This window comes from Pseudophryne corroboree, chromosome 9 (assembly GCF_028390025.1).
Source record: "Pseudophryne corroboree isolate aPseCor3 chromosome 9, aPseCor3.hap2, whole genome shotgun sequence".
Lineage (NCBI taxonomy): Eukaryota > Metazoa > Chordata > Amphibia > Anura > Myobatrachidae > Pseudophryne > Pseudophryne corroboree.
Genome location: NC_086452.1, coordinates 111,188,920 through 111,202,657, shown reverse-complemented (window position 1 = coordinate 111,202,657; position 13,738 = coordinate 111,188,920). Strand labels below are relative to the sequence as shown.

General features: G+C 45.8%; 1 protein-coding gene across 1 annotated transcript in view; it reads left to right on the top strand.

The window, feature by feature from the left end:
- Window positions 1-2,437: 2,437 nt before the first annotated feature.
- The window catches only part of LAMC2 (laminin subunit gamma 2), a 77,295-nt gene continuing 65,994 nt past the window's right edge, over window positions 2,438-13,738 (top strand). Inside the window, exon 1 of the mRNA XM_063939762.1 lies at window positions 2,438-3,279. Coding sequence (XP_063795832.1) covers window positions 3,195-3,279 — 85 coding nt within the window. The 5' untranslated portion in view covers window positions 2,438-3,194. The remainder of the gene's footprint in view (window positions 3,280-13,738) is intronic.

The window sequence follows — 13,738 nt, the reverse complement described above, 5'->3', positions numbered from 1 at the left end:
TACCCTCTCTCTCAATGCACTTTATGCACTAATCGCTCCAGTTCTTCCATCTTTACCTCTGCCTCAACACCAGCTAACATCAGCAGAGTATCACCAACACACCATCTCGCTCAGGACCCAGGAGAGTAATAGAACAGGAAACTCTTCTGTGTGGGATCAGCTATACTCTGAGTCTGTTTGGGGTATACAAATCTTTTGTTATTGGTCTAGGGGAGGGAACTTTCTAATTCACGATGAGTCATTGGTCCGTGTGAGGGCTTTTGTTCAAGGTTGCTGGTCTCTGGTTTCCTGTCCATCACATGCTTCTTTGAATATATTCTTTCGTTCCAGTAAAAGTGACTTCATATTCCTACATTTAATCATATCTACTCATGGCAATGTCCCACAACCTAACCACAGGCACCAAATTGACACACACATTCTCCTGGTCATCCTGACACCATGCATGACATGCCCATCTTGCTCCGCTCCAACAATACACATACATGACGTTATATTCCATTATATAATTTGAAACCTTATGATGTCTGGTGCTTGATATGTTTAAATTTATGTGCTGTATGAAATATGTGTTGAATATATATTTGTGGCATGTCTGTGTAAATGCGTATGTTACTATATATTGCTGTGCTCGCTGCATGTATTTGCAAGCATAACGACTCATCATGTGTGGGGTTTGTATGTTCTCTCTATGTAATTTTTTTGACTTCGACAGTCTTTTCCCCCAGCCAAGCCCACACAGGAGGACCGGAGGAGCTACTTGGACAGCCTGGAGCCGTGACCAGAAGAAGAGGATCCCGACAGCATCTTCATCAGGTGCGCGTTGCACTAGGCACCTTTCCCCCAGCACACCCATTGTACTGGGGGCATATTTGTATCTGGCACTGTGGGGGCATATTTTTATCTGGCACTGTAGGGGCATACTTTTATCTGGCACTGTGGCGGCATATAATGTGTATCTGACACTATGGGGGCATATTTGTATCTGGCACTGTGAGGGCATATTTTTATCTGGCACTGCTGGGGGCATATAATGTGTATCTGGCACTGCACTGCTGGGGGCATATAATGTGTATCTGGCACTGCTGGGGGCATATAATGTGTATCTGGCACTGCCGGGGGCATATAATGTGTATCTGGCACTGCTGGGGGCATATAATGTGTATCTGGCACTATTGGAGGTGTATGTGTATCTGGCACTATTAAAGGCGTATGTGTATCTGGCACTATTGGAGGCGTATGTGTATCTGGCACTATTGGAGGCATATGTGTATCTGGCACTATTGGGGGCGTATGTGTATCAGGCACTTCTGGGGTCATTTTGTGTATCTGACACTATACTGGAGACATGTGTAAGGAACACTACTGTGGGCGTTATGTATAAGGCTGCTAATTGTGTGTGTAGAGGGGGTGGGAAAATATATTTATTTATAGTTTGATAATATAAAGTTGCAAAACCACGCCCACTTTTCCAGGTGCATGGGAGGGGGTGCTTCAAAATTGTCTCGCTCAGGGTGCTAATAGGCCTGGAACCGGCGCTATCCCACTGTATCTGGTGCTACAGACAGAAATCACTGGGGAAATGGTGCGGCTCCCCGTTCCTGCTCCCCCTTCCCCTCCAGGTCTTAAGTGCAAGTCATAGTGATTTTTCCACATCAGCGTCAGGGTCTGAATCGGCCCCTCAGTCATCAGTTCAGCATAAAATCATAAACGTTATATATTGACAGATTTTAGATCGCTTGACATCACCACACATAAACCTTAATTAACAATAATGCTTAACTTTTCTAAAAATAATGACACAGACCACTGAAATTGACATTACAATTGGTCAACCGTTATTTATTTAAAACATTAAAAAAGTATGGTGACATAAGAAAGAACGGCCAGATGATCAGTGACGTTATGTCTTAGTGCTGATCTCCATGTCCACGACATGACTTTAGTTCATCCCATCAGGCTGCGCAAAATAAACTAGTGAGGCCCCAACCCTTTTCCCAATACACCATAATAGGGCCGGCCAGACAGCCAGAGCCCTTGACCCCCCGGTAAGGAAGGCCAGACTATATCAGTGTACTGGGAAAAGAGCGCAACTCCAAACATCAGCGAAATAGCCACTGTACTGCCGGATGGGGATCGGTGACTGAGGGAGGGAGGGCAGGGAATCAAATGAAAAGAGGCAGTTCCTATGTCTTCATGTAGACAACAGGTCTGCTAGCTCCACCCTAAACCCTCCCCTCTAAGCCTGACTGTCTAATGAACCCTGAACTGTTAACCCTCACACTATCTGAATACTGTGTGAAGCTCATCCAATCGCTGACTGTCTGGCAGTTTATATTAGCTTGTGCTCATTCAAGCACTCGCCCATCATTTTGAGCAAAGTTCAGGCTGTGTGATGGGCGTAGGGGGGGAAAGGTGTGTAAGTTCTTCCTCAGAACTGTGCATTATGGAATGGTCTATAAGCCGGCTGTGGATTGTCCACACTCACTCCACCTCTCTCAACTAGTTCTGTTCATTTCAGGCAACAGGGCAACATACCCAACACACCGACTGTCGGGATCCCGTACTGAATCCTGAATTATAACAGTGCACAGTGGTTTCAGCATGTAATGTCTGTATAGTGTCACTCACTACCATAGGAGCCAACTTTTTGTAATATTTGGGAGTGTTCGCACCCACCCTCCCATCCTTCCCTATCCATATGGCTGAAAAATGCAATGCATAGCTATGAGTACTGTCTGTGGCAGTACAAATACTGGGGGGCAACCACAGAGCTGGCTCCTATGCTTGCAGAACAAGCACACCTATTCCTGTCCAGCACAAAGTGTCTCTAGAAGTTGCTGTAAGTCTGCATCTGTGCTGTTGCAGAACCTCAGAGTAAACGCTACTCTCATATATTGCTGAGCTGCCCAGTGGCTCTCTCTGCCCACATACTGTATGTAGTGCATGGACAGAGGCTGCATGGTGCGTAAAGCAGGAACTCGTGTGTACCTGTGAGATGGAAGGGTTGGGCTGTTATTCAGAGGGTGACTCACAGAAGAGCTTTGTGTCTGCAGTGAGTCAGGTTACAGAGCTCTCATAAAACACACCTGACGGCTGCACTTATAGACAGACACAGTGGAGGGTACAAGACAGAACCAACCAAACAACCAACCAACCAACCAACCACAAGCAGGATCAGTGTCTCCAATAAGATGGCTTTGTGGAGGGGCCTGCCATTGCTGCTGCCTGCCTTGCTGTTTGCCTTGTCAGTGGTCTTAGAGACATCAACCATAGATGGTGAGACAAATGGTTTTTATTTTGGGAGTGTGTGGTGACTGGTGCAGCATTTACACTGTAAAACAGAGTTAAAATGGAAATTGTTAATGAACGGTGTTTGCCTTGGTTGTGCTATCGTGCATAAACTTAATCATGTCTGCTAGAAAGTGCATTTTAGAAAGCGCAAGTTTGATGCTACATTTTGCATTGATGGAAGAGACATCTTCTTAGTTACTGCATAAGTGCAAATCTTTGCAACCCATCAGAAAATCTGTCCGTACAGTTAATGGGCTTCGCAAATTTCCAACAACATTAATTCAATTATCGGATTATATGATGCCTGTTGCAGCTCTTTTCAATTAAAAAGTGTTTTTCTTATAATCTTCTTTCGGAATTTCCGATCACAATTTGATTTAACCACTTAACTGATGATTTTTCTGTTCAAAACGTTGTTGTTTTTTTAAATGTTTTATTTTAGTTTAAAAAGTTTTTTTTTTATATTTATAATATTATATTATGCATATCTGCAGAATGTATCTCCTTATCAAAAACTGGGGACACAGTGGGGCGGCGCGGTCGCACGTGATCTGACCATGCCAGTTAAGTGGTTAAGACAAGTTGATTATTTGCATTGCCTTTGCCTAGAGCACAAACTTGTTTAATGGAAATTATTGTACAGATATAAATAACTCAGCCTGGTAGAATTATAAAGTTATTAAAGAAAAGGGAAGAAAGTAAAAGCTACGTGAAGGCGTGTATAAACAAATAAAATATTCTGAAGGTGGATAATTCCTTTGATTACAGCTAGCAAAGCTGTAAAGGGACTATTGTGGGATCATTTGGCACAGTAACCTGTATACTACATACACTGGATCTGTTATTACCTTTTATAGTCATATATGAGCTGCTTTATAACAATAATATAGTAACATGAGGGCTGTCCTGTGGTGTGTGTAGCTCAGACTCATGGTACTTGCTGACCAAAGTGACTGGAAGCCTGTGTATGTAACACATCTAGATTAGTCCTGTGGTTCCCACCCAAACCTGGTGCTCTAGACTCCTTAACAGTCCAGGTTTTAAGGGTATTCATTCTTGAGCACAGGTGGCTTAATTAGTCCCCCAGTCGATTTGATGAAAGCATCTGTGCTCAAGTATGGATAGCCTTAAAATCTGGACTGTTAGCATGCCTTGAGGACTGAGTTTGGGAACTCCCAATGTAGTAAATACCTAGCTGTAGTTATAAGGTTAATATAGTGATTGGCACAGTGTACATTAGTTTTGATAATAATTATGAATGCAATTTAGAACATGTTCAGGAGGCAGGCAACACTGATTATGTCACACAGGTTAGTTCAGGACAGTACAACAAGAGCTGAAGAAGGAAGGCAGAATGGACACTTGTACTGTATATTGTCAGGGCCGGATTATGGGAGGGGTCGGCCGTCCCGGGGCCCACACACGCTGCATTTTAAATTGTAGGAGTCTCCCTCCGGCGACTCAGTTGTTCAGTAACAGCGGCCGCAGAGGAGCTCCTCACAGTCAGTATCGTGGGATAATGAAGTGAAATCCTGCGAGACAGTGACTGTAAGCTGCGGACGGTTGCTGCTCGGCCTGCGCTGCTCCGTGAGTGATGTCCCTGCTCTCTGCTCAATCGTGTGAGTGTGTCAAAGGGGGGACTTTACCAGCAATATTAGTAATGGGGGCCCTCACAACTTCCGTTGCCCTGGGCCCCAATACCAGCTCTAATCCGGCCCTGTTTATTGTGTATGTTCAGGTATTTCTTAATCTTTATAGACAAAAATAATTAATCCTGTAGTTACACTCAGATGAATAGGCAGCAAGGGTTTTTTTCATGTTGAAGATGGGGTTAAAAAAAACAATTCATTTATCTTTCACATGAGAGTAAAAGGGCATTAGAAAATGTTTAACTTGAAGATACCTCCAGATTTCCTTACGGTAGATTCCATTGAGTTTGCAGCTCAGAAAAGCATATTATGCCTGATGTATTCAGCAACTGGTCAACTCTCCGAATACCTCTATCTTGCCAGAGCTGAAACGACAGGAATGGCATACTGGGGGGAATTCAGGATTCTCAAACAGTGGTGTGAGTGGGGAAGGAGGTACTGAAACATGGGGAAGAACACGTAAGTGGCGCCAGCATGTAAATGTGGGACCAGCAAGCGGGTGCAGCACCCGTGGGACGTTAGAGAGCCATGGGGAGTCCGAGCGGAGAGTGGGAAGTGAGGCAAGTTCAATATCCGCCCATTGTTTTCTATTCGACTCGTGACTCCACTCCATTACTCTTATAAGGAGCACTGCTTGATAATAGGAGAAGAAATGGGGTAGTTGAAGTCCCCCCTGGTGTTTACGCCTAAAAAGAATCTCATGCTTAAAGCAATGTTTACATCCCGCCCAAATAAAGTCTCTGATCTTTCGCTGCAATGCGATAAACCAAGACCTGGGGATAGACACGGGTAAAGTTTGTAAAAGGTATAGAATTCTAGATAAAATATTCATTTTAATAACTCCTACTCTGTCTATCCATGAAATTTTCTTCCTGCCCCATTTGGTGACATCAGAATGGAGTTTGGATAAGAGTGGGGGTAAATTAGAGTGATAAACCTGGGAGAGATCTTTATGTAAAATCACCCCTAAATATTTTAGCTGTGTAGGGTGCCACGCGAAGGGCGAAATAGCTTGGAGAACCTGTAGACTCGTCTGGTCCAATGTTAAATTCATTGCTGTGGACTTAGTTAGATTAACTTTAAAATTTGAAAGGGCTCCGAATCATTTAAATTCTTTAAGGATATTAGATATAGTGGTTAGGGGATTGGAAACTACCGCAAGGAGGTCGGCAGCAAACAGGGCAAGCTTATATTCTTTATCTTCCACTTGCAACCCTGTGATATTAACATTCCAGCGAATGGCCCTCGCCAGGGCCTCCATAGACAGCACAAAAATAAGTGGCGACAAGGGGCATCCCTGACGAGTGCCATTCCTTATCCAAAACGGATCCGACAGCTCACCATTGACGTGGACATGGGCTGAGGGCCTAGAATACAGAGCACGAATTCTCTGGAAGCCCACCTGCCCCAGACCCAGATGTTCCAGCACCCCCAACAGAAACTTCAAGTCTACCCTATCAAACGCCTTCTCCGCATCTGTGGAGAGAATAATGGAAGGAGATTTGCAAATCGAGGCATAATGAATTAGGTCCAGAACCTTAGTGGTGTTGAACAATTGTGCCTCTCTCACACTTAACCCCGTCATGCCCTCTCTACATTTTATAAATTGATAATAGATCATAGATTTTCCTCCCAACCTAAATTTGTTAAAGGAATTAGATCTTGCAGGTTTACTAGTTGAAGATGACTGGGAAGGTATTTATACACTGCTCAAAAAAATAAATGGAACACTTAAACTAGAGATGAGCGCCTGAAATTTTTCGGGTTTTGTGTTTTGGTTTTGGGTTCGGTTCCGCGGCCGTGTTTTGGGTTCGACCGCGTTTTGGCAAAACCTCACCGAATTTTTTTTGTCGGATTCGGGTGTGTTTTGGATTCGGGTGTTTTTTTCAAAAAACCCTAAAAAACAGCTTAAATCATAGAATTTGGGGGTAATTTTGATCCCAAAGTATTATTAACCTCAAAAAACATAATTTACACTCATTTTCAGCCTATTCTGAACACATCACACCTCACAATATTATTTTTAGTCCTAAAATTTGCACCGAGGTCGCTGTGTGAGTAAGATAAGCGACCCTAGTGGCCGACACAAACACCGGGCCCATCTAGGAGTGGCACTGCAGTGTCACGCAGGATGTCCCTTCCAAAAAACCCTCCCCAAACAGCACATGACGCAAAGAAAAAAAGAGGCGCAATGAGGTAGCTGTGTGAGTAAGATTAGCGACCCTAGTGGCCGACACAAACACCGGGCCCATCTAGGAGTGGCACTGCAGTGTCACGCAGGATGTCCCTTCCAAAAAACCCTCCCCAAACAGCACATGACGCAAAGAAAAAAAGAGGCGCAATGAGGTAGCTGACTGTGTGAGAAAGATAAGCGACCCTAGTGGCCGACACAAACACCGGGCCCATCTAGGAGTGGCACTGCAGTGTCACGCAGGATGTCCCTTCCAAAAAACCCTCCCCAAACAGCACATGACGCAAAGAAAAAAAGAGGCGCAATGAGGTAGCTGACTGTGTGAGAAAGATAAGCGACCCTAGTGGCCGACACAAACACCGGGCCCATCTAGGAGTGGCACTGCAGTGTCACGCAGGATGTCCCTTCCAAAAAACCCTCCCCAAACAGCACATGACGCAAAGAAAAAAAGAGGCGCAATGAGGTAGCTGACTGTGTGAGAAAGATAAGCGACCCTAGTGGCCGACACAAACACCGGGCCCATCTAGGAGTGGCACTGCAGTGTCACGCAGGATGTCCCTTCCAAAAAACCCTCCCCAAACAGCACATGACGCAAAGAAAAAAAGAGGCGCAATGAGGTAGCTGTGTGAGAAAGATAAGCGACCCTAGTGGCCGACACAAACACCGGGCCCATCTAGGAGTGGCACTGCAGTGTCACGCAGGATGTCCCTTCCAAAAAACCCTCCCCAAACAGCACATGACGCAAAGAAAAAAAGAGGCGCAATGAGGTAGCTGTGTGAGTAAGATTAGCGACCCTAGTGGCCGACACAAACACCGGGCCCATCTAGGAGTGGCACTGCAGTGTCACGCAGGATGGCCCTTCCAAAAAACCCTCCCCAAACAGCACATGACGCAAAGAAAAAAAGAGGCGCAATGAGGTAGCTGACTGTGTGAGTAAGATTAGCGACCCTAGTGGCCGACACAAACACCGGGCACATCTAGGAGTGGCACTGCAGTGTCACGCAGGATGTCCCTTCCAAAAAACCCTCCCCAAACAGCACATGACGCAAAGAAAAAAAGAGGCGCAATGAGGTAGCTGTGTGAGTAAGATTAGCGACCCTAGTGGCCGACACAAACACCGGGCCCATCTAGGAGTGGCACTGCAGTGTCACGCAGGATGTCCCTTCCAAAAAACCCTCCCCAATCAGCACATGATGCAAAGAAAAAGAAAAGAAAAAAGAGGTGCAAGATGGAATTATCCTTGGGCCCTCCCACCCACCCTTATGTTGTATAAACAAAACAGGACATGCACACTTTAACCAACCCATCATTTCAGTGACAGGGTCTGCCACACGACTGTGACTGATATGACGGGTTGGTTTGGACCCCCCCCAAAAAAGAAGCAATTAATCTCTCCTTGCACAAACTGGCTCTACAGAGGCAAGATGTCCACCTCATCTTCACCCTCCGATATATCACCGTGTACATCCCCCTCCTCACAGATTATCAATTCGTCCCCACTGGAATCCACCATCTCAGCTCCCTGTGTACTTTGTGGAGGCAATTGCTGCTGGTCAATGTCTCCGCGGAGGAATTGATTATAATTCATTTTAATGAACATCATCTTCTCCACATTTTCTGGATGTAACCTCGTACGCCGATTGCTGACAAGGTGAGCGGCGGCACTAAACACTCTTTCGGAGTACACACTTGTGGGAGGGCAACTTAGGTAGAATAAAGCCAGTTTGTGCAAGGGCCTCCAAATTGCCTCTTTTTCCTGCCAGTATAAGTACGGACTGTGTGACGTGCCTACTTGGATGCGGTCACTCATATAATCCTCCACCATTCTATCAATGTTGAGAGAATCATATGCAGTGACAGTAGACGACATGTCCGTAATCGTTGTCAGGTCCTTCAGTCCGGACCAGATGTCAGCATCAGCAGTCGCTCCAGACTGCCCTGCATCACCGCCAGCAGGTGGGCTCGGAATTCTGAGCCTTTTCCTCGCACCCCCAGTTGCGGGAGAATGTGAAGGAGGAGATGTTGACAGGTCGCGTTCCGCTTGACTTGACAATTTTGTCACCAGCAGGTCTTTCAACCCCAGCAGACCTGTGTCTGCCGGAAAGAGAGATCCAAGGTAGGCTTTAAATCTAGGATCGAGCACGGTGGCCAAAATGTAGTGCTCTGATTTCAACAGATTGACCACCCGTGAATCCTTGTTAAGCGAATTAAGGGCTGCATCCACAAGTCCCACATGCCTAGCGGAATCGCTCCGTGTTAGCTCCTTCTTCAATGCCTCCAGCTTCTTCTGCAAAAGCCTGATGAGGGGAATGACCTGACTCAGGCTGGCAGTGTCTGAACTGACTTCACGTGTGGCAAGTTCAAAGGGCATCAGAACCTTGCACAACGTTGAAATCATTCTCCACTGCACTTGAGACAGGTGCATTCCATCTCCTATATCGTGCTCAATTGTATAGGCTTGAATGGCCTTTTGCTGCTCCTCCAACCTCTGAAGCATATAGAGGGTTGAATTCCACCTCGTTACCACTTCTTGCTTCAGATGATGGCAGGGCAGGTTCAGTAGTTTTTGGTGGTGCTCCAGTCTTCTGTACGTGGTGCCTGTACGCCGAAAGTGTCCCGCAATTTTTCTGGCCACCGACAGCATCTCTTGCACGCCCCTGTCGTTTTTTAAAAAATTCTGCACCACCAAATTCAAGGTATGTGCAAAACATGGGACGTGCTGGAATTTGCCCATATTTAATGCACACACAATATTGCTGGCGTTGTCCGATGCCACAAATCCACAGGAGAGTCCAATTGGGGTAAGCCATTCCGCGATGATCTTCCTCAGTTGCCGTAAGAGGTTTTCAGCTGTGTGCGTATTCTGGAAAGCGGTGATACAAAGCGTAGCCTGCCTAGGAAAGAGTTGGCGTTTGCGAGATGCTGCTACTGGTGCCGCCGCTGCTGTTCTTGCGGCGGGAGTCCATACATCTACCCAGTGGGCTGTCACAGTCATATAGTCCTGACCCTGCCCTGCTCCACTTGTCCACATGTCCGTGGTTAAGTGGACATTGGGTACAACTGCATTTTTTAGGACACTGGTGAGTCTTTTTCTGACGTCCGTGTACATTCTCGGTATCGCCTGCCTAGAGAAGTGGAACCTAGATGGTATTTGGTAACGGGGGCACACTGCCTCAATAAATTGTCTAGTTCCCTGTGAACTAACGGCGGATACCGGACGCACGTCTAACACCAACATAGTTGTCAAGGACTCAGTTATCCGCTTTGCAGTAGGATGACTGCTGTGATATTTCATCTTCCTCGCAAAGGACTGTTGAACAGTCAATTGCTTACTGGAAGTAGTACAAGTGGGCTTACGACTTCCCCTCTGGGATGACCATCGACTCCCAGCGGCAACAACAGCAGCGCCAGCAGCAGTAGGCGTTACACGCAAGGATGCATCGGAGGAATCCCAGGCAGGAGAGGACTCGTCAGACTTGCCAGTGACATGGCCTGCAGGACTATTGGCATTCCTGGGGAAGGAGGAAATTGACACTGAGGGAGTTGGTGGGGTGGTTTGCGTGAGCTTGGTTACAAGAGGAAGGGATTTACTGGTCAGTGGACTGCTTCCGCTGTCACCCAAAGTTTTTGAACTTGTCACTGACTTATTATGAATGCGCTGCAGGTGACGTATAAGGGAGGATGTTCCGAGGTGGTTAACGTCCTTACCCCTACTTATTACAGCTTGACAAAGGGAACACACGGCTTGACACCTGTTGTCCGCATTTCTGGTGAAATACCTCCACACCGAAGAGCTGATTTTTTTGGTATTTTCACCTGGCATGTCAACGGCCATATTCCTCCCACGGACAACAGGTGTCTCCCCGGGTGCCTGACTTAAACAAACCACCTCACCATCAGAATCCTCCTGGTCAATTTCCTCCCCAGCGCCAGCAACACCCATATCCTCCTCATCCTGGTGTACTTCAACACTGACATCTTCAATCTGACTATCAGGAACTGGACTGCGGGTGCTCCTTCCAGCACTTGCAGGGGGCATGCAAATAGTGGAAGGCGCATGCTCTTCACGTCCAGTGTTGGGAAGGTCAGGCATCGCAAACGACACAATTGGACTCTCCTTGTGGATTTGGGATTTCAAAGAACGCACAGTTCTTTGCGGTGCTTTTGCCAGCTTGAGTCTTTTCAGTTTTCTAGCGAGAGGCTGAGTGCTTCCATCCTCATGTGAAGCTGAACCACTAGCCATGAACATAGGCCAGGGCCTCAGCCGTTCCTTGCCACTCCGTGTGGTAAATGGCATATTGGCAAGTTTACGCTTCTCCTCCGACAATTTTATTTTAGGTTTTGGAGTCCTTTTTTTTCTGATATTTGGTGTTTTGGATTTGACATGCTCTGTACTATGACATTGGGCATCGGCCTTGGCAGACGACGTTGCTGGCATTTCATCGTCTCGGCCATGACTAGTGGCAGCAGCTTCAGCACGAGGTGGAAGTGGATCTTGATCTTTCCCTAATTTTGGAACCTCAACTTTTTTGTTCTCCATATTTTATAGGCAGAACTAAAAGGCACCTCAGGTAAACAATGGAGATGGATGGATTGGATACTAGTATACAATTATGGACGGACTGCCACGGTTAGGTGGTATAAAAAAACCACGGTTAGGTGGTATATATTATAATAATAATACAATTATGGATGGACGGACTGCCTGCCGACTGCCGACACAGAGGTAGCCACAGCCGTGAACTACCGCACTGTACACTGGTTGATAAAGAGATAGTAGTATACTCGTAACAACTAGTATGACACTATGACGACGGTATAAAGAATGAAAAAAAAACCACGGTTAGGTGGTATATATTATAATAATAATACAATTATGGATGGACGGACTGCCTGCCGACTGCCGACACAGAGGTAGCCACAGCCGTGAACTACCGCACTGTACACTGGTTGATAAAGAGATAGTAGTATACTCGTAACAACTAGTATGACACTATGACGACGGTATAAAGAATGAAAAAAAAACCACGGTTAGGTGGTATATATTATAATAATAATACAATTATGGATGGACGGACTGCCTGCCGACTGCCGACACAGAGGTAGCCACAGCCGTGAACTACCGCACTGTACACTGGTTGATAAAGAGATAGTAGTATACTCGTAACAACTAGTATGACACTATGACGACGGTATAAAGAATGAAAAAAAAACCACGGTTAGGTGGTATATATTATAATAATAATACAATTATGGATGGACGGACTGCCTGCCGACTGCCGACACAGAGGTAGCCACAGCCGTGAACTACCGCACTGTACACTGGTTGATAAAGAGATAGTAGTATACTCGTAACAACTAGTATGACACTATGACGACGGTATAAAGAATGAAAAAAAAACCACGGTTAGGTGGTATATATTATAATAATAATACAATTATGGATGGACGGACTGCCTGCCGACTGCCGACACAGAGGTAGCCACAGCCGTGAACTACCGCACTGTACACTGGTTGATAAAGAGATAGTAGTATACTCGTAACAACTAGTATGACACTATGACGACGGTATAAAGAAAGAAAAAAAAATACCACGGTTAGGTGGTATATATTGTAATACAATTATGGATGGACGGACTGCCTGCCGAGTTCCGACTGCCGACACAGAGGTAGCCACAGCCGTGAACTACCGCACTGTACTGTGTCTGCTGCTAATATAGACTGGTTGATAAAGAGATAGTATACAATACATACAACAATATACTACTATACTGGTGGTCAGGCACTGGTCACCACTAGTCACACTAGCAGTGGCACTCCTGCAGCAAAAGTGTGCACTGTTTAATTTTAAATTAATATAATATTATGTACTCCTGGGGGCTCCTGCTATAACAACCTGCAGTGCTCCCCAGTCTCCCCCACAATTATTATAAGCTTTGCCTTTTATACATTGATGTGCAGCACACTGGGCTGAGCTGAGTGCACACAGACTGAGTCACACTGTGTGACTGGCTGCTGCTGTGTATCGTTTTTTTTCAGGCAGAGAACGGATATAGCAGAGAACGGATATATTATATTAAAATAAATAAAAGTTAACTAACAACAACTGCACTGGTCACTGTGGTAAACTCTGTCTGACTCTGCACAATCTCTCTCTCTCTTCTAATCTAATTTCTAATGGAGAGGACGCCAGCCACGTCCTCTCCCTATCAATCTCAATGCACGTGTGAAAATGGCGGCGACGCGCGGCTCCTTATATAGAATCCGAGTCTCGCGAGAATCCGACAGCGTCATGATGACGTTCGGGCGCGCTCGGGTTAACCGAGCAAGGCGGGAGGATCCGAGTCTGCTCGGACCCGTGAAAAAAACATGAAGTTCGTGCGGGTTCGGTTTCAGAGAAACCGAACCCGCTCATCTCTAACTTAAACAACACAATGTAACTCCAAGTCAATCACACTTCTGTGAAATCAAACTGTCCACTTAAAAAGCAACACTGATTGACAATCATTTTCACATGCTGTTGTGCAAATGGAATAGACAACAGGTGGAAATTATAGGCAATTAGCAAGACACCCCCAGTAAAGGAGTTGTTCTGCAGGTGGTG